We start from the raw sequence: 26,548 nt of genomic DNA, 5'->3' as shown, positions 1-26,548 counted from the left end.
ATTATTTTTAAATTTAATATATAAATATATTTTTTCGCATTGTAAATTTATTCGGTATGGTTCGGTATTTTTTCGGTTTATTTTTATAAAATAAAAAACCTACTTTAATTATCGGTTCGGTTATAGATTTATATAAAAATCTATAATTTTATTAGAAAAAACCTAAAAATTGATTCGGTACGATACCGTTCGGTTGGTTTAGTTGGTTTTTAAATATACATTGACACCCCCAATATAAACCGTGGAACAGTTGAAATTTATCGACAAAATAGAATAAAATAAAAAAGGTACAGTTAATTCGGAACGCCGTCGTCGCCTCAAAACTCCTCCCTCACGTGCAGCCTCCTTGTGCGAATTAGAATTTAATTTTTATTTTTCTTCACGCGGATTAAAATATCGTCAGAAAAATCTCCCAACTCAAACGAGGAAAGAAGATGAAGAAGTTCTTCCCAAGTCAATTCTTCGAAGCTTCTTCTTTAACTTCATTCAACTAAACCTTCAACTAAATACAACTAAAAACACAAAAATAAGCAAGAATAATTTATCTCCGTACGAGTAATTTCTCCGGTTCCGGCCGGTGAGAACGACAAGAAGTTTCAGAATGGCCGGAGGAGGATGGAGAGGATCTAGATCGGGACCGATACTTAATCGTATTTCATCTTCTCGAAGCATTCGTCTTGGTGGAGTACAACCTCAAGCACCCGGTCATCGTACTGTCTTCGTTAATGATCGTGAAGCTAATGCCCTTGCCAAATTCAAGGTACTGATATTTCCTACTTAAGTTACTGGATACGGACTAGTAGTGACTGTGCAGCGACTTAGTATTAATATTTATATTTTTAAATTTTTTATTTTTATGAGCTGTTTTTGTGAGCAAAATGTATAGTGAAGAATAACCCGATGGTCTAGGAGAATCTTAATTTTTGTCAATAAATGTAAGTTAAACTCTTTATATTTGGGTTTAATTTATGTAAACTGACAGAGTAGAAAGATTCCTTACACTATTAATGTAGTTTTACGGGCTAGTATAGTAACTATAATGTGCATGATTATAATGAAGTAAAGTAGTCCTTGCTTTTTTTTTTTTCAATTACTTCCGTGTTTGCTGAAGCTTTGATCATCGTAAGTTTGTTTTGGGTGTGTGCTTATTTCCACACACAAAGAATAAAAAAAGAAGAAATGATATTTCTGAATTTCATTTAATTTCCTTAAACCCCTAGTCCTGTGAAGGTGAAACAACAGATTCGGCGCAGCCCAGTGCCCAATATAGTCTTAAACTTTTGGTTATGTAAGTTACCTGTTTGGTCAACTGATTAAGGGAGAAGGAAAAATAGAAAAGAGAAAGTTCAGTTTCTTTTTCTGCCAACCTATTTAGATGGATTAGTAAAGTGTAATCAAATGTAAATATGCCTTGTGCTGAGAAGGTGCAGGTAAATGATTTATTAAGGAAAATGTCAAGTGGTAGCTACAGTCCCTCTTAGATAAATCGTGTACCTCACCAATTCTGTTCTATGCGTATTTTAGCTTTGATCTGATTAGTTGCATTGTTTTTGTTTTCAGGGAAATTCTGTTTCAACTACAAAGTACGATGTCATAACATTCCTGCCAAAGGGGTTGTTTGAACAGGTAAATTCGTTTTGCTCTTATCCTGTGCCCTGTTTAGGCTTATTATTTTGCTTAGTTAAGCTTTCTGTATTTATGCCAACTTAAACAATTAGTTTTTCTCTTTTCATAAAAAACAGTTAATTTTATTCTTCCATTGGAGAGCAACACAGTATTAGCATATAATTTAGAGGACACTCTCTTACCTTTTCATCAAAAAATAATTTAGAGGACACATACACAAGGTTTCTAGTTTCTTTAGTAACTAATGAGAGAGATAAGTTCCTTTAGGAACTAATGAGACTTTTGAGTGTGTTTTTTCGATATGCTATCGGGTGATAAGAAGTTCATCAAATATTTTTGTCCCCAATCTTTCTTCCGTTGGGCAGCAACTTAGTACTAGATGCGGGAAACGAGGTTGAGTTGGTTTGGCCATGTGAAGAGAAAAGCCCAGATGCCCCAGTGAGGAGGTGTGAGAGTGTGGTGGGTTTTTAGGAGAGCTAGAGGTGGATCAAAGAAGTATTGGGAAGAGGTGATTAGGCAGAACATGTCGTATCTTCAGCTTACCGAGGACATGACCCTGGATAGTAATGTGTGGAGGTCGAGGATTAGAGTATGAGGGTAGTGGATAGTCGAGCGTTCTTCTTTTCAAACTATTAGTATTAGCACGTAGTCTCATGTTTTCTTATTTGTAGATTTCGAGTACTTTGTGTTGCTTTATTCTCTTTGGTTATTTTATTATTTTGCTGTTGTTACTATATCTTTTCATGGCTTCTACATTACCATATTCCTTTCTCGTTATTGTTGTGTTTATGCTTTTCTTGAGCGGAAGATCTATTGGAAACAACCTCTCTACCCCACATGGGTAGGAGTGAGGTCCGCATATACATTGTCCTCCCTAAACCCCACTATGTGGGATTACACTGAGTATGTTGTTGGTGGGCAGCAACTTAGTGTCTTTTTTAGTGGCAAATTGTTGAGTCAATTCCCTTTCATTTTCATTCCCTTTTTTTAATCCTTGTGACTTGTGAAATGGATTTAGACAAAGTTTATATTTTCAATTGCTTCTGTTTGGTAGGAAGGGAGCCACAGGTGATAGCTTTTATATCCTTGTTTTTTTGAAAAGGTAAATAAGACTTATATTGCGGCAAAATATACCACCACTAGCAAGTCTGTACAGAAATAGTGATTCCATTTACAATTAAATTTCAAGCTGATATAGTGTTAATACATTCTACCATTTCGTCTACTTCATATGAATTTTGTAACCTATACCAGAGCGCTAACAAGTAAAGACATCTAGTATATGTATTGTTTAAGCTTTCCCTTGAAAGCACCTGCAGTTCCTTTCTATCCATATGATCCAACATATGCAGAAATTGTTTTTCACAACTTCTTCCGTTCTTTTCTGGCAGCATCCTGGCTTGGAGATTTAACAGACGTAGGTATCACCCATTTGAGCCCGAAATTATTCAGCAAAAGCTCCCAAAGTTGCCTTGTGGTTGAGCAATTTTTAAACAAGTGTTTATAGTCTTTTGCTTTCTGGTCAAGCTAACATTAAAAAAAGAGGAAAAACATCTACTACATATATGAAGTCACATTCTCTACCTAACAAAAGCATGGCAGTGTATAAGTGCTTTTAGTTCCCAGATGAACTTCTAAATAACTGGTACCTGCGCTCCTAGTCAAGTGACTACCTTAAGTATATCCAAATATAGTTTCCTCGAGAGTAGGACATTGGTCATTTCACTTGGAATTAATATTTTAGGTTCAATGTAACCCAAAAGAACCAGATTCCATAAAACAACGTAAGGAAGAATGAAAGGTATGTCTTATCAAAATGATCATATTTGTTTTATTAAATATGATCTTCAAGCGCTTGAACGTGCTTGGATGCTTCAAATAGATCTGGATGAATTGTAGGTATAAATAGAAAACATATACAAATGCATTAGCTTGCCCGGCTATGCGCTTAGTGGTTGGTACCCGTTGATGGTGGAAGGTCATGAACCTAAGTTTATAGTTTCCTAGGAAGAATCACAATAAAAGAAAAAATTTCCTAAGAAGATACTTGATGTGTTGATTTGATCATTTGGGAGGCTTATTTCTGGTTATGAGGTGGACAAATATTTTGGGATGTCGAAATTAGAGAAGAAGGGGAGATGATTGTCAATCTAGCTGGGTTGAATATTCATTAGGGTGCCATGATTTGCTGAAAAAACTGGACATTTATGTGGAGGTTTTGTGAAAGCATACTGCAGTATTATGGACATGACTATGGTGAGAACTGTAGTCAAGAAAGGAAGCAAAATTTTTTGGCAACAATTTTAGCAAACGAGGGTGACACGTACTTCAAGATCTGGTCAATGTTGGAGTTCACATTAGTGATGATGGGGGGGGGGGGGATGGTGGAGGGAGATGAGGGGGGAGAAAGGGAAGGTGGAAATCGAGGTGGAGTAGAGAAAGAGAAGAGAGGCCACAATTGCTTGAAATGACGATGCAACCATAACGAGTAGTTGCAGATCAAGTCACAAAAACAAGTTAAAAAAGGAGACGATGACACAAAGAGTTTGTTAGGCCAATTTGTCCATATGTTAGGGTGATTGATGGCCTCTAGTCAAGCAAAAAAAAGATAATCGTTGCTTAAAGAAAATTGGAAAAAGGGTGCAAACTCTCAACCTTAAATGGAGTTAAAAATAGGCTCAAACTCTCAGCCCTTAGGGGTGAAAGATCTTTATGTTTAACGCGGCTATATCGAGAAACTAGGTATGGAGATTTGGGATGGAGGAGCATGTTGTATGGAATATTGCGATAGCAGAACATTATAGAATTGTGAAGGGAGTTAGAAGATTGAAAACATTACTCTTTATTTTCGGTACGACATGGAGAGGAATTATCATGAAGGGATGTAATGGGTTCAATGGCTATATTGTATTCAGGGTTGGGGTTGGAAAAATGTTCAGTTTTTGGGGGCACAATTGGTGTTTGAGAGTATATTGAGACGTACATTTTTAAACATCTACAGAGTTTGTGCCAGGAAGAGATGACTGTATAACACAAAAGGATGATTTTTGGTTTTCAGGAGGGTGATTGATGGCCTCTAGTCAAGCAAAAAAAGGATAATCGTTGCTTAAAGAAAATTGGAAAAAGGGTGCAAACTCTCCGCCTTAAATGGAGTTAAAAATAGGCTCAAACTCTCAGGTGAAAGATCTTTCTGTTTTAACACGGCTATATTGAGAAACTAGGTATGGAGATTTGGGATGGAGGAGCATGTCGTATGAAAGATTGCGATAGCAGAAATTATAGAATTGTGAAGGAAGTTGGAAGATTGAAAAAATTACTCTTCATTTTCTGTGCGACATGGAGAGGAATGAAGGGATGTAATGAGTTCAATGACTATATTGTATTCAAGGTTGGGGTTGGAAAAATGTTCAGTTTTTGAGGGCACAATTGGTGTGTGACAGTATATTGAGACGTACATTTTTAAACATCTACAGAGTTTGTGCCAGGAAGATATGACCGTATAACACAAAAAGATGATTTTTGGGTTTTGGGAGGGTGATTGATGGCCTCTAGTCAAGCAAAAAAAAGAAGATAACATTGCTTAAAGAAAATTGGAAAAAGGGTGCAAACTCTCCGCCTTAAATGGAGTTAAAAATAGGCTCAAACTCTCAGCCCTCAGGGTGAAAGATCTTTCTGTTTTAACACGGCTATATCGAGAAACTAGGTATGGAGATTTGGGATGGAGGAGCATGTCGTATGGAAGATTGCGATAGCAGAAATTATAGAATTGTGAAGGGAGTTAGAAGATTGAAAACATTACTCTTTATTTTCGGTGCGACATGGAGAGGAATTATCATGAAGGGATGTAATGAGTTCAATGGCTATATTGTATTCAGGGTTGGGGTTGGAAAATTTTTTAGTTTTTGGGGGCACAATTGGTGTTTGAGAGTATATTGAGACGTACATTTTTAAACATCTACAGAGTTTGTGCCAGGAAGAGATGACTGTATAACACAAAAGGATGATTTTTGGTTTTCGGAAGGGTGATTGATGGCCTCTAGTCAAGCAAAAAAAGGATAATCGTTGCTTAAAGAAAATTGGAAAAAGGGTGCAAACTCTCCGCCTTAAATGGAGTTAAAAATAGGCTCAAACTCTCAGGGTGAAAGATCTTTCTGTTTTAACACGGCTATATCGAGAAACTAGGTATGGAGATTTGGGATGGAGGAGCATGTCGTATGAAAGATTGCGATAGCAGAAATTATAGAATTGTGAAGGAAGTTGGAAGATTGAAAACATTACTCTTCATTTTCTGTGCGACATGAAGAGGAATGAAGGGATGTAATGAGTTCAATCACTATATTGTATTCAAGGTTGGGGTTGGAAAAATGTTCAGTTTTTGAGGGCACAATTGGTGTGTGAGAGTATATTGAGACGTACATTTTTAAACATCTACAGAGTTTGTGCCAGGAAGAGATGACCGTATAACACAAAAGGATGATTTTTGGGTTTTGGGAGGGTGATTGATGGCCTCTAGTCGAGCAAAAAAAAAGAAGATAACATTGCTTAAAGAAAATTGGAAAAAGGGTGCAAACTCTCCGCCTTAAATGGAGTTAAAAATAGGCTCAAACTCTCAGCCCTCAGGGTGAAAGATCTTTCTGTTTTAACACGGCTATATCGAGAAACTAGGTATGGAGATTTGGGATGGAGGAGCATGTCGTATGGAAGATTGCGATAGCAGAAATTATAGAATTGTGAAGGGAGTTAGAAGATTGTAAACATTACTCTTCATTTTCGGTGCGACATGGAGAGGAATTATCATGAAGGGATGTAATGGGTTCAATGGCTATATTGTATTCAGGGTTGGGGTTGGAAAAATGTTCAATTTTTGGGGGCACAATTGGTGTGTGAGAGTACATTGAGACGTACATTTTTAAACATCTACAGAGTTTGTGCCAGGAAGAGATGACCGTATAACACAAAAGAATGATTTTTGGGTTTTTTTTGGGGGGGGGGGGTCATTGGGATGGATTTAGAGTTTAAGAGGGATCTCTAGGATGGGGAGATAACGAAATTTAAAATGATCTACAAACATAATATAGTGCTAGCCAATTAAGACTTTTGTAGATGACAATGTTGTCAAAAGCGAAAAACGATAAAAATGCTCTACGAAGAAAAGAATAAAAACATATATATGTAATGCAAAAAAAGAGTAACAACTTCATTTATAATGATTACAATTAACATTTCTTTTGGCCAATCATATTTATTGTTAAGTACCGGTCTATTCAAAGTAGAACTTGTGGGTAATGGCACGCGTTAGTGCCTTGCCTACACTGAAACGCAGCCTAAATGAGGCGAAGCATCTACCTTGAGCTTCTCTGAGCTCGGGGCTTAAGCGTGCCTCAAATGAGCCTTTGATAACACTAGTAGATGGGGGTTGGAATGCGATACAATGTTCTCTTTTAAGTCATATTACCATGAGCTTTTGGTCGTAGAAGGATCTGCCTTCTCAAACCTGTTTTTTGATAAGGAAAATAGTTTTATTAATGACCTGCACTTTCAAACCTATCGGTTTGGATTTCTGGGGGACAAATGTGTTTTTTTTGCTTGTACAGAGGCAAAGGGAGTGATCTTGACAACAAAAAATTGAGAAAGAGTTGGTGTTGTATGCGTAAAAATTCGGCGAAGACATAGATCATCTCCTTTTGCGCTGTTAGTAGTATCTCGATTGTAGCGAGATATTTTGAAATGGTTTGGTTTAAACTGGACGATGACAGACTTAGTGATTGGGGAACTATTTAGCTGGACCTTTAAAAGAAGAAGAAAAGATGAAGAGCTTAGGATGTTGCTCCACTAGCCTTGATGTGTATCTCTGGAAGGATAGAAATAAGCGTGTTTTTGAAAGGATAGAACACTAGAACATGATTTTATATATGTGAGGATTATATTTTTATCCCTAGTTTCTCTTTGTCCACCCTTGAGGTTTCAGTTTGTATAGAAAATAAGGTGTCTCTTGTAGACAGTCATCCCTTTTTTTTTTTTTGTGTGTGTAGATTCTCTACCTTTGGTATGCAATTCTTATACGGGAGGTTTTCTCATCAGTAATAAAGTTGTTTTACCTTATTGAACAACAACATGAATTGTAGTCTATTAGTGTGTCAGACTGTTAAATCATTTTACATATAGCGAGTGGATTCAATTTGAATTAGGCATGACTTCTTTTTTGGAAGAAGGTATTTGGCATGAAAATTTTTCTTGAGGCCATGCATCCGTATTGTTCAATCGTCTTTCTATAACCTTCATCTTATTTCTGTGACCTTCTTCCTGTACTTACAGTTCAGGCGGGTGGCTAATCTCTACTTCCTTATGATCTCAATTTTGTCATGCACTCCAATCAGGTATAAATTACTACTATCTAATGTTTTTATGTGGCTTACTCTTATTATCTCTCTCTCCGGTTATGCATTATTTGCGCTGAAAATGAGAGAAGAGTCTAGTTTAGAGAGAGTGAGGGTATTTTTTTTGTTAAGCATCTACACTAGATTAGAGGTCAATGATGCGTGTTGCTATTGGAGGTTGTTTGGCCGTTGACATTAAGTAATAAAATTTCCCTTTTTTTTGTGTCTTGGTCTATAAGTCATCTTGCAAACTACTACAACAACAACATACCTAGTAAAATCTCACTAGTGGGGTCTGGGGAGGGTAGGATGTATGCAGACCTTACCCCTACCCCGGAAGGGTAGAGAGGCTGTTTCTGGGAGACCCCGGCTCAACAGAATAGATAATAATATCAGAAAAGAAATGCAAGAAGAGATCTTGCAAACTATTTCAAGAAATTAATTTATATTTTAATGACATTTGCTATGTTTTTTCATGATTTGCACCTGAAAAAAGAATCTTCTTTGAATGCAGTCCCGTAAGTCCAATAACAAATGTGCTTCCTTTGAGCTTGGTGCTTCTTGTTTCTCTAATTAAGGAGGCTTGGGAGGACTGGGTGAGTACTATTTCCTTCATTGCCTTCTTTCTCCTTTGGTCCTTAAATTGACTGTTATATGTACGATATTCTTTAAATAGAGTAATTTTCTATTGACACCTTTATCCTTTTCCCCTTTTGATTCGGAACTATTTTCTTATGCATTCCTTTCTTGTTCCTTCCTTTATTATTTGTAACAGAAGCGTTTTCAGAATGACATGTCTATCAATAATTCGCCCATAGACATGTTGCAAGACCAGAAATGGGTAAATGTCCCATGGAAGAAGCTGCAGGCTGGAGATATCGTGAGAGTAAGTATAAGTGTGTAATGGGGTCTTTGAACTTTGGTTCTTCTTTTGCATCGTGTCTTGTAAAGTGGATGATGGATATGGTTTTGCCATTTCATATCTGTTGTTTTGGTGCTCATTATCAACATCCATTTACATGCTTTGTAACTTTCTCTAGGATCTTTATTTAGCTTGTTATGTCAACTGCTATATGTTATATGAGCAAGGGTGTGTGTATAATATACCAGAGTGGAAAATGCTTTTTGTATATTTTTTGGGAAATTCATTTGAAGTATGTCGCTGTCCTCCCCTACTGACACAGTTCCACTGGGCAGTCTTGGTAACTGAGGTAACTGGAACTATTGCATCAGAGCACAAGAAGCTTAACTCATGTTCAAATTGGTTATTGTGGAAAATTAGCAAAAATTAAAATACAGAAGTGGCTGTTCTGCGTTTGCTTCTTTGGTTAATTTATATAGAAGCCAAAATTTGCCATGGTGTTTTAGGAGCTGGATGTCTGGTCATGAAACCAGTTAGTGTGATTATATGTCCTTTTAAATACCTGGCTTTGAGCCCACAACAGTTGGTGTGGTTATATGTCCTTTTAAATGCTGGCTAGAGTATTTATTTTTACTTTTCCGTTAATTGCACATCTCTGGCAAATCACTACTTGGTGCAGTGCTGTGCTGCAGACCATCTGTTTATATGTCCTTTTAAATGCCTGGCTTTGAGTCCACAACAGTTGGTGTGTGTTAGATATGTACATAATGTAGTCTTGTCCCACATTGGAATAGGAGTAATATGTCCTTGTATAGTATAGCTATAAATAAGGACTTCTTGTATTGTATTGAACACACAATATCAATATATCATATTTTCTCCCATGCCTTCTCACATGGTATCGGAGCTATCGTGAAAGATTTATCGTTGTGCATAAATTCCAGCGATTTCGGGAAGTGAAATCAGTCACCGGAACCCTTTTTTTCTGCGATTTTTCAAAGTTGTTTTGCGTTTGCTTTGTCTCGGTCAGTGTTGTGCAAAATCAACACTACCACAAGGGTAGTCACTGTCCGGCGACCAAACCCCAGTGAAAATCTCCGGCGGTATTGTAGCCGTCGGAAGAAACTTTTCCGGCGAAGTTCCAACGTCGCGTGGGCCACTTTGCGGACATTTTTTGGTGACGACTCTTCAGGACAGATTGTCCCCCTTGCAATTCCGAACCTACCCATCTAGGTTACACCAAATTCCGACCACTTTTATATTTTTCCGACGTGAACAGTGATTTCAAAAGTGGACTGTCGGCCATTTTTTTGAAAAAGTTTCTTCAGAACAGTTGGGTCGTTTGGTAATTCCGATCCTACCCCGATTGTTTTTATTTCATTCCGACCACTTTGAATTTTTTCCGGCTGCTACAGTATTTCTGGCATTTTCCACGCAGAACAGTGTTAAGTTTCCGGCGCAGAAACAATGTTTTCTTAGCGATTTCTTCAGTTTTCCCAAAAGAGTTACTAATTTCCACTATTTCAAGTTAACCTTACTACTATTAATTGTAGCGACATGGGAATCGATACTTCGAATAGTCGGATGGTTTCTTTAGCGGATTATTTTGAGTTTCTTCAGTACAAAGCAGGTAAGCAGACATCTTCTGAGATAGCTTCCGTTGTTCAAACGGGTAATAGCGTGACTTGTGTCTCTCAATCTTCATCCTTTGAGTCTTGGGCCATTGATTCAGGTGCATCGGATCATATTTCTGGTAACAAATCTCTTTTCACTACTATTTCGTATTCTTAAGCTCTTCCAAGAGTCACAATGGCCAATGGTTCTCAAACCATTGGCAACTGCAATAGGTCAAGCAAGCCCAATTCCTTCCTTACCTTTAGATTCAGTTCTTTATGTCCCTAATAGTCCTTTTAATCTCATAGTTGTTAGTCGCCTAGCCAAATCGCTTAAATGTGCCGTTTTATTTCTTGATGATCATGTTTTTATACAGGAACGTAGTACAAGGAGGATCATTGGTACCGGGCGTGAATCAAATGGAGTTTATTACCTTATCCTTGCTAAATCACATGGACTCACATCTTATCTTCTATCACCAACTTGTCCAGTTACTGATTCACCAGCTTTATTACATAAACGGTTGGGACATCCCAGTTTGTCAAAACTTCAGAAAATGGTACCTGGTTTATCTCACTTGTTTGCTCTAGAGTGTGAGTCATGTCAGCTCGGTAAGCATACTCGCTCTCATTTCCCTCTACGTATTGATAATCGAGCAGTCACCTTTTACTTTAGTCCATTAAGATGTTTGGGGTCCTAGTCGGGTCAGTTCTACATTAGGATTCCGCTACTTTGTCAGTTTCATTGATGACTATTCTAGGTGCACCTGAATATTTTTGATAAAAAATCGATCTGAGTTGTTTTCTATTTTCCATACCTTTCATGCTGAAATTCAAAATCAATTTGGGGTTTCTATTCGCACATTTCGTAGTGATAATGCCCGAGAGTATTTGTCTTCCCCATTTCAGTAGTTTATGAAATCTCATGGGATTATTCATCAAACATCCTGTCCGTACACATCTCAACAAAATGGGGTAGCTGGAAGAAAGAATATATATCTTATTGAAATTGCTCGTACCCTACTCATACAATCTCATGCTCCGTTGCGTTTTTGGGGGATGCAGTTCTTACATCTTGCTATCTTATTAATCGTATGCCATCTTCAGCTATCCAGAACCAAGTTCCATTCTCTGTCATGTTTCCCCACTTACCTTTGTTCTCTCTTCCACCCGTATCTTTGGAAGCACTTGTTTTATCCATAACCTTACTCCAGGAATAGATAAGTTAGCTCCCCGTGCTCTTAAGTGCGTATTTCTTGGTTTCTCGAGAACGCAAAAGGGGTATCGATGCTATTCTCCTGACCTCCAGCGGTACCTTATGTCCGCTGATGTTACCTTTTTTGAAACCCAATCATACTTCACAGGTCCAGGTAATCACTTAGATATTTCTGAGGTACTACCAGTCTCTTCTTTAGGAGATTCAGTCACTATCTCCCATCCATCTTCCTCTACATCTCCAGCTCCACCATCTATAGCTCCCGTTTCACCATCTATAGCTCCAGTTCCATCACCTATAGGTCCAGTTCCTCCACATAATCCAGTTCCTCCACATAATCCAGTTCAACCTTTTGCAGCTTCGCCACTCTTGACTTATCATCGTCGTCCACATCCAGCATCAGGCCCAGGTGATTCACGTCCTGCATCAGGTTCTGCACCTACTGCGGACTTGTCTCCTCTTAGTCAACCAATTGCACTCCGCAAAGGTGTACGGTCCACACTTAATCCTAATCCCCACTATGTTGGTCTAAGTTATCATCGTCTGTCGTCACCTCATTATGCTTTTATATCTTCTTTGTCCACTGTTTCTATTCCTAAGTCTACAGGTGAGGCACTATCTCATCCTGGATGGCGACGAGCTATGATTGACGAGATGTTTGCTTTACATGCGAGTGGCACTTGGGAGCTTGTTCCTCTTCCTGCAGGTAAGTCTACTGTTGGTTGTCGTTGAGTTTATGCAGTCAAAGTCGGTCCGAATGGCCAGGTTGATCGGCTTAAGGCTCGTTTTGTAAAGGATATACTCAAATTTTTGGGCTTGATTATAGTGATACTTTCTCTCCCGTGGCTAAAGTAGCATCTGTTCGTCTTTTTTTGTCCATGGCTGTTGTACGTCATTGGCCTCTTTATCAGTTAGACATTAAGAATGCTTTTCTCCACGGTGATCTTGACGAGGAAATTTTATGGAGCAACCATCTTGTTTTATTGCTCAGGGGGAGTTTAGTGGTTGTGTATGCAGATTGCGCAAGTCACTATATGGTTTGAAACAGTCCCCTCGAGCTTGGTTTGATAAGTTCAGCACAATTATTCAGTAGTTCGGCATGACTCGTAGTGAGGCTGATCACTCTGTGTTTTATCGGCATTCTGCTCCGAATCTGTGTATTTATCTGGTGGTTTATGTTGATAATATTGTTCTTACTGACAACGATCAGGATGGTATTACTAATCTGAAGAAACATCTCTTTGAGCACTTCCAAACTAATGATTTGGGCAGTCTGAAGTATTTTCTAGGTATTGACATCGCTCAGTCTAGCTCAGGTATTGTTATTTCACAGCGGAAGTATGCCTTAGACATTCTTGAGGAGACTGGAATGATGGGTTGCAGACCTATTGACTCTCCTATGAATCCGAATGCTAAGCTTCTGCCTGGACAGGGGGAGCCTCTTAGAGACCCTACGAGATATAGGAGGTTGGTTGGAAAATTGAATTACCTCACAGTGACTAGACCTGACATTTCTTTTCCGGTGAGTGTTGTAAGTCAGTTTATGGATTTTCCCTGTGATAGTCACTGGTAGGCAGTTCTTCGTATTCTTCGGTATATAAAGTCAGCTCCAGGCAAAGGATTACTATTCGAAGATCTAGACAACGAGCAGATTGTTGGGTACACAGATGCTGATTGGGTAGGATCACCTTTTGATAGACGATCTACATCTGGATATTGTGTTCTAGTAGGAGGTAATTTGGTCTCGTGGAAGAGGCAGAAACAGAATGTAGTTGCTCGATCTAGCGACGAAGCCGAATATCGGGCCATGGCTATGGCAACGTGTGAGTTAGTTTGGGTCAAGCAGTTGCTCAAGGAGTTAAAGTTCGGAGAAATCAGCAGGATGGAACTAGCGTGTGATAACCAAACTGCTCTTCATATTGCGTCAAATCCGGTGTTCCATGAGAGGACTAAACACATTGAGATCGACTGTCATTTTGTCAGAGAAAAAATACTTTTAGGAGATATTATTACAAAGTTTGTAAAGTCGAATGATCAACTAGCAGATATTTTCACTAAGTCTCTTACTGGTTCTCGTATTAGTTACATGTGTAACAAGCTCGGTACATATGATGTGTATGCATCGGCTTGAGGGGGACTGTTAGATATGTACATAATGTAGTCTTGTCCCACATTGGAATAGGAGTAGTATGTCCTTGTATAGTATAGCTATAAATAAGGACCTCTTGTATTGTATTGAACACACAATATCAATATATCATATTTTCTCCCGTGCCTTCTCACAGTGTGGTTATATGTCCTTTTAAATGCTGGCTAGAGTATTTATTTTTACTTTTCTGTTAATTGCACATCTCTGGCAAATCACTACTTGGTGCAGTGCTGTGCTGCAGACCATCTGTTCATTTCATAGGAAAATTCCGAAACTGTGTTAAATAAATAAGAGTGAGACTAGCCAGTTAGGAGTTAAATATTAAGGTTGTAGGTTAGGGGAGAGTTGTGAATATTTCTACAGCACAATAGAGTGAGACTAGCCAGTTAGGAGTTAGACTAAGAATGTCATTGGTCGTCTATTGATGCAGGGCTTTACCTGCTAGTTTTACTATACCAGCCATCTTTTTCGTATTTCGTATTCTGTATTTCATATCTCTTGTATTGCTGTTATTTTATTATGCATTTTTATGGTACTAATATATCGGCTCCTGTTGCTTTTTGAGCCGAGGGTCTCCTGGAAACAGCCTCTCTACCCTTCGGGGTAGGGGTAAGGTCTGCGTACATATTACCCTCCCCAGACCCCACTTGTGGGATTATACTGGGTCGTTGTTGTTGTTGTTGTTGTTGTTGTTAAATAAATAAGAGAATACTTATTCAAGAAGTCCATCCCAGTAATAATTCAGTGGCGGTGGCTCCTCATGGTATTGAATTGGTAGCAACGACTCAATAAAGCTGTCTTTCTTTTTATAAAACAAGGGATAAGCCTGAGCTATATCATTCATTTGAACGATGGGTTAAGCTCTAGAATTTGAGGAGCGTGGACCACCAGTTATTTAGAATTTTATGTTTTAAATATTGTTGAATTTAGCCGAGGGTCTATCATAAACAGCCTCTCTACCTTCACAAGGTAGGGGTAAGGTCTATGTATACATGACCTTCCCAAGACCCCACTTGTGGGATTACACTAGGTTTGTTGTTGTTGTTGTTGCTGTTGAATTTGGAGAGTTGTAAGATCAATACAGTCTGCTTGTTCAGCTTGCATTGTCCTTTCAGCGCGGGGATAGGCCATCACTGATGTGGTTGACATTTTGGATGCACACTTCACAAATGGAAAATGCTTTCCACCCACTCCTCCCTAAATGTTGAGTTGGGAAGGATTTCAGTTCGGTTCCTCAAAAGTAGCTTTTGCAATTTGAAGGAATTTTATACAAGCTTCTGAAGAAAATTGTTCGAAGAATGTAAGGTTGTACAAGCTACCCTTTTTCTTGCAGGTTAAGCAGGATGAGTTCTTCCCGGCAGATCTTATCTTTCTTGCCAGCACAAACCCAGATGGAGTCTGCTACATTGAGGTTGTACTTGATCCTTATCTGATTTTTTTTTACTTGTGATAAAAGATTGGCTGCTCTAAATTATTTGGAAAAGAGGTACTTGGATAATGTCAGAAATAAATGTATTGGTTTTCATCTATTCCATCATGTTCTCTCCTAACTGGTACATGGATTTCCTCAGACGGCGAATTTGGACGGTGAAACTAATTTAAAGATCAGAAAAGCACTGGAGAAGACCTGGGATTATGTGTCTCCTGAGAAAGTATCTGAATTCAAAGGTTTGGTTCTCTACTGCTGTTGACCAATCAAATATTTATGCGAGATAATGCATGTAATATCGACATTTGGTTGTACAAGTGCTATGAAATTACTTCAAATCCATTGGAAGATCTAGTTGTAGCATATAGCCTGAAATAGACGTGCTGAATTCCTTCTTTCCAGATTTTCCAATGCTTTCTGCTTGATAGATATCCTTCGACGCGTAAGATTTGTGTTCAGTCCATGAAAAGTTAGGACTCAAATTATTAGCGGACAAATCCTATAGCTGGTTTTTTTTAAAAAGTAAAATGCACTTCATAACACCAGTAATTGCAGTTTAGTTACAACTACTTCACATCTAAGCTCATATATGGTTGATAAATCTTCAGATCTCAGCATGAAGTGCACAAGTCAAGCCATTGTTCAAGGACTATTACATTTGATGAAAATGTATATTCACTTATCTAAATATGTTAATGAAGGATGCTGTTTAAACACAATTAAGATGTGCAACCATGTGTATCGTGATCTCTCACAGATTCTTCCCAGAAGAGATGTTATTGCTTATTGTATATCAGAATTATGATGACAAATATCAAATGCTTTTTCTGTAGAGGCCTGACCAATCTGATTGCAACTTTAGGAAGATCTTGCTCTGATAATATTGCGTGCTTGATGTTCTCTTGCATTTCTCTTTAAACAGGCGAAGTACAATGTGAGCAACCTAATAACTCATTGTACACATTCACTGGCAATTTGATAATTCAAAAGCAAACCTTGCCACTCAGTCCAAATCAACTTCTTTTACGGGTATGCATTTCTTATGTTGTTTCCCCATTTGTTTATTTTATGGTTCTGGTTTTAAATATTGAATTGGTATATACTGATTAAGAGAAAAAATACTGCATATATTGTGTCTTAGTTATAGTTCACGATAAATGCATCTTTGAGCAAATATCCTAGCAGACCATGATCTGATCTTGGCCATTTATTCACCTGCTATCTTGTCCATTCCCTTTTATGACTTATATTTGAACTTTTGTCTGCTAAGTTGTGATATTTCTTCTCTAATTTATAGTACATTTGGTGAATTTTTACTTCATCTTTCTTGATATCGCTGTATTTCTTCCAGGGGTGCAGTCTGAGAAACACCGAGTACATTGTTGGGGCTGTCATTTTCACTGGGCATGAAACAAAGGTATTGAATCTGAATTTAACTTATAAGTTACCCTTTTCTCTTACCTTTCCTTCTTCCTGTTGTTTTCTCTTTGTGGGGGTGCAGCATACATTATTTATTTATTTATAGCATTCTTGTCAAGAATGTTTCAAAGAAGTAGGTTTAATGTCATCATCTATTCAGTAATGATGTTTTCTCGAACTATTTTGCTGCATTCTAGTGTTATAAAGTTACAGTATCAACCTTGTTTTTTTTTGATAAGGTAAATTGTATTAATCAAAAGGGAGAGAACTCCTGTATACAGGAAGTATACCAAAAAGTAGAGAATTTACATCAGAACATGATTCTCTACAAAAGATGCCCAATCTTCTATACAAGTAGGGGCTATATGAGTGCACCAAAAAGCGATCAAAGATAAAAGACTATTCTTAAGATGTGAAAAAGGAGACTCAATCCCCTCAAAAGCTCTCCTATTTCTCTCCCCCCAAACTATCCACATGAGAGCTAACGAGGCGAACTTCCACGCCTTTTGCTTTCTTCTTCTACGGAAACCGGCCCAGCTATATAACATCTCCTTTACAGTAGCAACCTTGTTTAATATGATATTTTATATTGCTGTTTCTACATAGCTTTGCTTTGTGGCCGTTGCTACTTGGCTTTTCACTTTGGTTCTTATTCTCAGTTGCTTCTGCCAACCATGGTTTAACCACAGGTTATGATGAATTCTATGAAAATTCCTTCCAAAAGAAGCACTTTGGAGAAGAAACTTGACAAACTTATTATCGCGCTTTTTAGTGCTCTCCTGTGCATGTGTTTCTTGGGAGCCATAGGCAGGTTCGATCAATTGCTATAACCATCCTGCTGTTTTAGAACTTCTGTTACGTTTTCCTCCATGCTGAAAATTTTGGATTTGCTTGGAATTTTGCAGTGGTATCTTCATAAATGAGAAGTACTATTATTTGCAGTTTGGAAGTAGCAAAAATTCAGACCCACAATCCAACCCTGACAATAGATTTGTGGTAATCGTTTAGATTCTTACATGTTCATCTTCTTACTTGTCTGTGCAGCACTTCTGCCTATTTGTGTCTCCAATTACTCTTTTGCTGTCTGCTCAGGTTGCAGTTTTGACCATGTTCACCTTAATCACTCTCTATTCACCGATTATTCCGATCTCTCTCTATGTCTCCGTTGAGGTAGATTAATGGCAATTTCTTTGTTCTTTTATTTTGGTGCTTTGCAGATTTTTATTTTAATGTTCCGTCTGCTTTCATCTTACTTTCTTTTGTCACTTTCAGATGATTAAATTTATACAGTCCAATAAGTTTATCAACAACGACTTGCACATGTACCATGCTGAGAGCAACACCCCTGCACAGGCTAGGACATCTAATTTGAACGAGGAACTTGGTCAGGTAATTGTTTATGCTATTACGAAGGGGTTGAAGTTAATTTGTTTAGACAATCTCTATGTGCACTAACATAAACAGTGGTTTTGCACAACAAGGGAACGACAATGTTTGCTTCAATTTTTACCCTCTGCTCTAGTGTATGCGGTATGTTCTTAACAAATGAGTTCTTGAGCCACTAGCTACTTATCTATGGACAGGTGGAATACATATTTTCTGACAAAACTGGAACTCTTACGAGGAATTTGATGGAGTTTTTTAAGTGTTCAATCGGTGGAGAGATATATGGCACTGGTGTTAGTGAAATTGAGATGGGAACTGCTCAGCGAATTGGGCTGAAAGTTGAGGTAAATATACTCTTGGGCAAGATCAAACAGATTCATGACTCTGTCTTCCATTGATCTAGAGAATTGTTACAGGTTAAGAAATCATCAACTGAAGCACGAGAGAAAGGTTTCAATTTTGATGATGCTCGACTGATGCGAGGTGCCTGGAGAAATGAGCCTAATCCTGATTCATGCAGGGTAAATATATGATTATTATGTTTGGAATAAAAGGCTAACATGAGTTTTTTTTTTATAATAATAATTGTCACGTTTGAACAATCAAATATCATAGGTTTTTTTTTTTGAAAAGAAAAAAAATTTTGCTGTTTTTGAACTATTTTTTTTTAATAAAATAATTCAATCATAAGTGTTTTCCCTTCATGCTTATGAAATTTGTGGTATCAAATTCTGCCAAATCTTTAAGTAACACTAGACTAGTAATGAAAATCTTTTATTTTCTTATTATCTTGCTTTCTTCTCTGTCGTTCTTCTTTTTGAGGTTAGTTATCTCTGTATAGACTTAAAACAGATGAATAAAATATCCCTCTCTGACCTTAAGCCTTAGAAGAGGCAGATCACAAAGTTCAACGAAATACCAGAGCAAACACAGGTTCTAGGTTGCTTCTTACCACTGTCCATTGACAAAATATTTGCCACATGCTTGGTACAAGAAAAAGCAATTAGGTCATAGCGTGAGGCGGTGTATACAAATCTAAAAGTTTCCCCTTGCTACTGTTAGATGAAGTGGTTCCCACAATTCTAACCTAAAGCCTTCAATTAATAGTTTAGCGCTTTGTGGTGTGAACTTCCATTTCTTTCCAAGTTCAGTGTCCATGTTGACTTTGTATGGTTATTAAGAGAAGTTGAAATATGTGTTATTTGGTTTAATTTGTGGGAAAATGTGGGGTCGTAGTTGCTTTTTTGATTGTTTAGTATCAGAATAGAGAAAATTACAATACAAGAGTTAAAGTGGGTCCAATATAACTTCTTCTATCATATAGCCTATCATAGAACTATCTTTCTTGGGAAAGTGAAATTTATTTGCAAAAGGAAAGGTGAATTTTATGTAGGGGATGAAGGGAGTTTAAACTCGCAGGGTATCTTTTTGTTTGTGAACTATCACCTTCATATTGAGTTGTCCTTGTGGGAAAACCGTCACACACTTGCTTATCTAGCACTTATAGATGGCTAGTTTAATGAGGCTAGGATTGTTTGTTCAGGAATTTTTCAGATGCCTTGCTATATGCCATACCGTGCTGCCTGAAGGAGAAGAGACCCCAGAAAAAATACGATATCAAGCAGCATCCCCAGATGAGTCTGCTTTGGTTGTAGCAGCAAAAAACTTTGGCTTCTTCTTTTACAAGTGTGTGTCTCTTTGGAGTTTCTGTTACATTTACATTGTCTTCTGCCATAAGGTTCCCTTTATTGAAACTTCGTATTTGAAATAAATGTTGTACTAACATACACCACTAGGTTGGAAGATTTAGGAATACAGTTATTTTTTGATAAGGAATACGGTTATCTACATGTTTTAGTAGTGAAAGTAGTCATAATCTGATGGGAGAGCACTCGTCATAGGGACACTGTTGTAATCTGGTTCCTCTTTTTATTTTATTCAGGCATGTGAAAGAGAATAAGCGCCGATATAGAGTCATTATCTGATAGGAGAAAAGTTTTCATCAGAAAGCTACTGTAGTATCCGGTTCCCGTTGTTATTTACTTATTTTATTCAGCAGGATCCATCCTGGTGCCAGCTCCATGGGAGGTATAAATGGATGGAAGTAATATATTGGGTTGATAATTATTGCTGATATTTAAGATATATATAGTCATTTTGAGCTACCTCTAAGTTGCATGCTTTATTTTCTCAACGACGGTTGAACTTAGTAGGCTTTTTGGTGAGTGATTGATCAACTTAAAACAACAAAAGAAAAATTAGTTTGTGCAATGGTTAGCAAGAAGGCATTTTCTATCAAAAGGGGCCATTGTGTAATTAGGGCTAGAACTATTCAATAAATATCTGCGAGGTATAAGATTCTGGAAAGAGTTAATCATACTGCTTTTTGGCACTATTTCTGCTATATTTTCTATTTTAGCTGGGTTACTGGTAATCATGAATATAAATTTTCTGCAGACGTACACCAACTATGATTTATGTGCGCGAGTCACATGTTGAGAAGATGGGGAAGATTCAAGATGTTCCCTATGAGATTCTAAATGTTCTCGAATTCAACAGGTGTCAGCACATTCTAACTTGTATATTAGTTTGGATTACATGCATGATGCTAACGAGGTTGACTATTATCCTTCCGTTTTGTGTTTAGTACGAGAAAGCGCCAGTCTGTTGTATGTCGTTATCCTGAAGGCAGATTGGTTCTCTACTGTAAGGTAGGCACTTAATGTGGAACGATGCATTTGAGGAGATTCCTTTAGTAAGAAATTATCATAAAGCCTACTTATTTCAGGGTGCAGATAATGTAATTTATGAGAGGTTGCAAGATGGAGACAATGATTTGAGGAAAAGAACTAGGGAACACTTGGAGCAATTTGGGGCTGCTGGACTTCGGACACTTTGCTTGGCTTATAGAGATTTAACCCCTGATATGTATGAAAAATGGAATGAGAAATTCATTCAAGCAAAATCTTCTCTCCGAGACCGTGAGAAGAAATTGGATGAGGTGAGCATAGTGTCAACTATTGCCCTTGCCCTTCAAGTTTATATCTTCTTTCCAGATTTGCAGCTTTTCAATTGTTCTGATTTTGCTTTCTTTCTGCATTGACTTTTGTCTTGACTTTTTCATCCCTTTTGTTGTGATGTCATTTTAGTTTGAATGGCAGAGTGCAATTATTTCCATACGCATTTAAGTTCTTATTTACATTGGATTTGCTCGTTCTATCCTTATTATGCTCATCAGTTAACCATTTTTTTTAAGGAGGGGTGGTTTTCTTTTGTCACTTTGTGATCCCAAACACACTGCTTCTGTGTTGAACTGTCTAGTCCATATTATCCAAAGCTTCTAGGATTCCTGTTCTGGGCCCTGGTTCCTGACTTGAATAACACATCTAAAATTGATTTGCCAACTGTGATCATTCTAGAGACTGGATGATATAGCTATCACTTGCATAAAACCTGACTATTAAATGGTTTACTATAAATGGTTTATCCATGTCTTGGATTACAATATTCTTGAATACACCGAATATAAATGGATCAAAGTAGTATATTGGATGATTATTGTTGATATTTCCATAGTTGTGCTTACTCTCGCAATTATGTGCTTTAACTTGGAAGTCTTCTCTTGTCATTGTTGATGCCGAGGTTTTATTGGTGATGAAAAGAGTCTAAGCATTAGCATCTTACAGGTGGCAGAACTGATAGAAAAGGATCTTGTCTTGATTGGATGCACTGCTATAGAAGATAAGCTTCAAGAAGGTGTACCTGAGTGCATAGAGACACTTTCAAGGGCTGGAATTAAGATTTGGGTGCTCACTGGTGACAAATTGGAAACAGCAATAAATATAGCTTATGGTTAGCACTTAGCATTGATGATATGCAGTTTATTATTTGTTAACCTTGATTCAACTTGCACCATCTTATCATAGTCTCGTTTGCATTTGTTGCAGCGTGCAAGTTGATAAATAACAGCATGAAACAATTTATCATTAGTTCAGAAACTGATGCAATCAGAGAAGTGGAAGATAGAGTGAGCAGTACTTCTCTATCTTCCTGGTTGTCAGTTACAAAATACGCATTGTTTAACAATTTTTTCTGTTCATTCACAGGGTGATCAGGTGGCGCTTGCTCGTTTTATGCAAGAAACAGTGCAGAACGAACTAAAAAGATGTTACGAGGAAGCGCAAGAGCATCTTCGTTCTGTATCTGGACCAAAATTAGCACTAATAATTGATGGGAAGTGTTTGATGTATGCATTAGACCCGAGTCTTCGTGTAATGCTGTTGAATTTAAGTTTGAATTGCAGTTCAGTGGTTTGCTGCCGTGTTTCTCCTTTGCAGAAAGCACAGGTGAGGTCATGTAGGTGGTCTTCCTTGAATTGTTACTAACGCAGTAACTTTAAACTTAGGCCTTTTTGTGATTCTATAACTGAACATTTCTGTCTGTTGAATATGGGTGACTTAATATGGATGATCACTTCATTTATTCCTGTTGCAGTATCATTAGACTTGGAATTGTCAAGCTGACTTGTGGTTTCTTCAAATTATCATGCTTGGTTACTGGACATATAGGGTGGAGTCATCCATCTTTTTACCTGTTATTCCATCATTGAACTCTAGGCAGAAAACAGAAGTTTTTTGAATCTATGCACCTTTTGGTTTTAGACTTCATCAAATTGTTTCTTTTTCAAGAGTTGATATAAAATTACCCTATATGTTACCTTTCTCAAAATATTGTTGCTATATGACTTCATAGTAAAAGCTCATTATTCTCAGATAATTTATCCAAAAAGTAAGATGAGAAGAGGTAGTTAATCTCCTATATTTAATGTTTTGAAATTTCTTTTTTGAGTTTCTGGTCTCATTATGAAAAAATTAGGTTTCTTCAGGTGTCACTGTGATTTTTTTAAAAATTCAACAGTGTAATTCTTCAAGTTAAAATTCTGTAATTTCTCTTGAAGTTAGGATGAGCTTTTTGATTGTAAATCGTCTAGGTGATACAGTTTGTAGCAACTTCTTCCACTGCTTTTCAGGTGACAAGCTTGGTTAGGAAGGGGGCAAACAGAATAACTCTCAGCATTGGTGATGGAGCTAATGATGTGAGTATGATTCAAGCTGCTCATGTTGGTGTTGGAATAAGTGGACAGGAGGGAATGCAAGCAGTTATGGCTAGCGATTTTGCAGTAGCTCAGTTCCGTTTTCTCGCTGACTTACTGCTTGTCCATGGACGCTGGTCATATCTGAGAATATGCAAGGTTTAAAAGTTTATATGATCTTTGTGCACAAAACTGTATGATCTCTGTTAGGGTAATTAAGTGATCTAGAACTTTTACATGCAGGTCGTCACATATTTCTACTACAAGAATCTGACATTTACCCTGACTCAGTTTTGGTTTACCTTCCGGACTGGATTCTCCGGTCAAAGGTTCTATGATGATTGGTTCCAGTCTCTTTATAATGTGATGTTCACAGCTCTCCCTGTTATTGTTCTTGGGCTTTTTGAGAAGGTATGTGATGTGTTATAGTTTGTTAGTTCTCAGCAACATATGATGGCAATTAAGTCGGCATTTTTTCTGATTGTTATGTTATTCCTTTTTTGGCTATTGCTACATCTCTTTTTCGTATTTAGGATGTCAGTGCTTCCCTCTCCAAAAAATATCCTGAGTTATACAAGGAAGGAATAAGAAATACTTTCTTCAAATGGAGAGTTGTGGTTATCTGGGCTTTCTTTGCAATATATCAATCATTGGTGCTGTATTATTTTGTAATTGCTTCGAGTACGAAGGGCATGAATTCATCTGGCAAGATGTTTGGCCTGTGGGATGTTAGTACGATGGCTTTCACTTGTGTTGTTGTAACTGTCAATTTGCGTCTGCTTATGATGTGCAACACAATTACAAGATGGCATCACATTACCGTTGGAGGGAGCATATTATTGTGGTTCATCTTTGTCTTTATTTATTCGGGTATTTCCTTGCCAAAAGAGCAGGTGAGTTTGTGTCAATAATTTACTACATTCTTGTGAGTATACATATACTAATATGTCCAATATTCCTATCTCACCGCAGAAGAATATCTATTTGGTTATCTATGTCTTGATGAGCACATTTTATTTCTACCTCGTTCTGCTTCTCGTACCTGTTGCTGCTCTTTTTGGCGATTTCATTTATCAGGGGTAAGTTTCTTTAGTTAATTTTCAAGTCCTCGTACCTAATATTATGATAGGTATTTTATTTGTCCAAAAAAGATTATTGTAGGCATTTCAGTATTGTGGATTTGTCTGGACTGTGTTTCAGTTTTGTCAAGTCAAGCTAAATATGTTTTGTCTGAAGGAAATATTATTGTCTAGTGGTAATGAAATCCTTTTTTTTTGTAACTAGTGGTAATGAAATCTGTTTGTGCATAAAAACAATAGATCCCATTTGTGGGACCTTCCTGCCAATTTGATTAAGCATGAATATACATGCAATTGAACCATTTGCAAGTGGCTTGGGCCAACGCTAACTTTTTATTGATTACTACAAAATTTGTTTTTCACTTGGATTCATCCTGCTGTGTAAACTTCTCATTGCTAATTCCTTGGATCCAGTGTTATCAAAGGTGAAAAATTAAAAGAGAAGTGCTGAGCTCTGTTGGGGTTTTAAGTGCTAATAAAGCACAGACTTTAATGAGAAGTAGGCCCAAATGAATGGGAAAAAACATCAGATTTACTGCGTATACACTACTTTTGGCCACATTTATTTTGAAGCCAGAGATAGCTTCAAAAGCCAACAAAATGACCCTTAAGTGTAGAAATTGATCTCTATCAGCTTCACACAACACCAATGTGTCATCTGCATATAATGTATGTGAAACAACCAACCTGTTCTCCCCATTTCCTTCCATGGTGAAGCCTTTCATACCCCCATTCGTTTCTGCCCTTTTAAGCATCAAACCAAAGGCTTCCATTACCATGGCAAATAGGTAGAGTGATAATGGATCTCCTCGCTTAGTCCTCTACTGGATTTGAAAAACCTTCAGAATCTCCATTAATCAACACAGAAAATCTAGCTTTAGAGATGCAAGTGGAAATCCATTGTATCCATTTCTCCCTAAACTTCATTTGTTTCATAATCACCAATAGGAAAGTTGAACTTACATGATCGTCTAGTTTGCAAATAACTCCAGCTCTCTCTCTCTCTCTCTCTCTCTCTTAAAATTTGAGAACTCCTGCTTTCTTTCTCTTCAAGTGATAATCAATGCATTCATTAGCTACAAGTGCTGCATCGAAAATTTGTCTCCCACTTATAAATACATTTTGATTACTGCATATCAACTTGTTAATCACCTTTTTCTATATTTCAGCCAAAGTCTTTGAAATATTTTATAAAAACTCCCAAGCAAACTTATGGGTCTGAGCTCTTTAATTTAAGTGGCACTTTTTTTTCTTGGAATGAGAGCAATGAAGTTAGCATGGAAGCTCCTTTTCAATGTACCTTCATGGTAGAAATGCTCAGTAGCCTTCATAATATCTTTCTTCAGAATATGCCAACACTTCTGATGGAAAAACATATTGAAACCATCAGGCCCAGGGGCCTTATTACCATTAAATTGTTTGACAGAAGCTTCAGCTTCTTCTTAAGAAGGTCTTTGCAGCCTGTCTTGTGTCAGTGTAGCCACATTTTCATCATGCCACAAGCGTCTTCATTTCTCCTTTTCCGTAAAAAAGTCTTCATAAAAGCTCAAAATATGATCTCTGATCACCTTTTTGCTCTTGCTTCTAATATTATTTATTTGGATTTATTTGTTTATATTGATTGAAAATCGATACTCTACTCTTGCTTAACACTACTAGCTGCTTTTTTCAGGATTCAAAGATGGTTCTTCCCTTATGATTATCAGATTGTTCAGGAAATCCACAGGCATGAGATCGACAGTAGGATGGGGTTACTGGAGATTGGAAATGAGCTTACACCAGAAGAAGAAAGGAGCTATGCAATAAGGCAACTGCCGGGACAGAAATCAAAACACACTGGTTTTGCCTTTGATTCACCCGGCTACGAGTCATTTTTTGCATCTCAGGCTGGCGTCTCAATCCCCCAAAAGGCATGGGATGTAGCTCGGAGAGCAAGTATGAAACCACGGTCAAAGATGCCTCGGGATAACTGACGTCCAGATTGTACAATTTTTCTTCCCTTTACACTGGACTTCTCTTTTGACTTCGTCAATTTAGCTAATACGTAGAATTAGCTGTGTAATATATCTCGTTATGTAGTCTTATTCTTTTGCCACCTTCCTCGCCCCCTTATGATTGTTTGTGTTATAGTTATAATTAGGTTTAGCGAGCATTGTAGCTAATTTAGTTCAGAAGAAAACGATACGGATGTAACACTATCTGGAAGTGGGAGCAACTAACAGTTAAGCTTGTATCTGTTTATTGATAGTTGGATATTCCCAAGGAACATGATTAATAGATCAGTCTTTTTGCAGTGGTAA

At 37.5% G+C, this 26,548-nt stretch overlaps 1 protein-coding gene across 1 annotated transcript; it reads left to right on the top strand.

Moving 5' to 3' along the window:
- Positions 1 to 304: 304 nt before the first annotated feature.
- On the top strand, positions 305 to 26,548 carry LOC107760085 (phospholipid-transporting ATPase 3). The gene is made up of 27 exons (XM_075237065.1): positions 305 to 760; positions 1,561 to 1,626; positions 7,942 to 8,003; positions 8,518 to 8,599; positions 8,779 to 8,889; positions 15,177 to 15,254; positions 15,415 to 15,511; positions 16,195 to 16,301; positions 16,624 to 16,689; positions 17,381 to 17,502; positions 17,597 to 17,687; positions 17,784 to 17,861; positions 17,964 to 18,080; positions 18,275 to 18,421; positions 18,494 to 18,598; positions 19,621 to 19,763; positions 20,535 to 20,636; positions 20,725 to 20,788; positions 20,866 to 21,078; positions 21,764 to 21,929; positions 22,025 to 22,104; positions 22,184 to 22,423; positions 23,107 to 23,328; positions 23,413 to 23,580; positions 23,703 to 24,062; positions 24,142 to 24,248; positions 25,921 to 26,548. The coding sequence occupies exons 1-27, from the start codon at positions 602 to 604 to the stop codon at positions 26,219 to 26,221; spliced, it is 3,654 nt and encodes a 1,217-aa protein (XP_075093166.1). The 5' UTR covers positions 305 to 601; the 3' UTR covers positions 26,222 to 26,548.

The sequence above is a fragment of the Nicotiana tabacum genome, chromosome 18, assembly GCF_000715075.1.
Source record: "Nicotiana tabacum cultivar K326 chromosome 18, ASM71507v2, whole genome shotgun sequence".
Lineage (NCBI taxonomy): Eukaryota > Viridiplantae > Streptophyta > Magnoliopsida > Solanales > Solanaceae > Nicotiana > Nicotiana tabacum.
The sequence above is the reverse complement of the archived record's forward strand: the minus strand, read 5'-3'. Positions and strand labels throughout refer to the sequence as shown.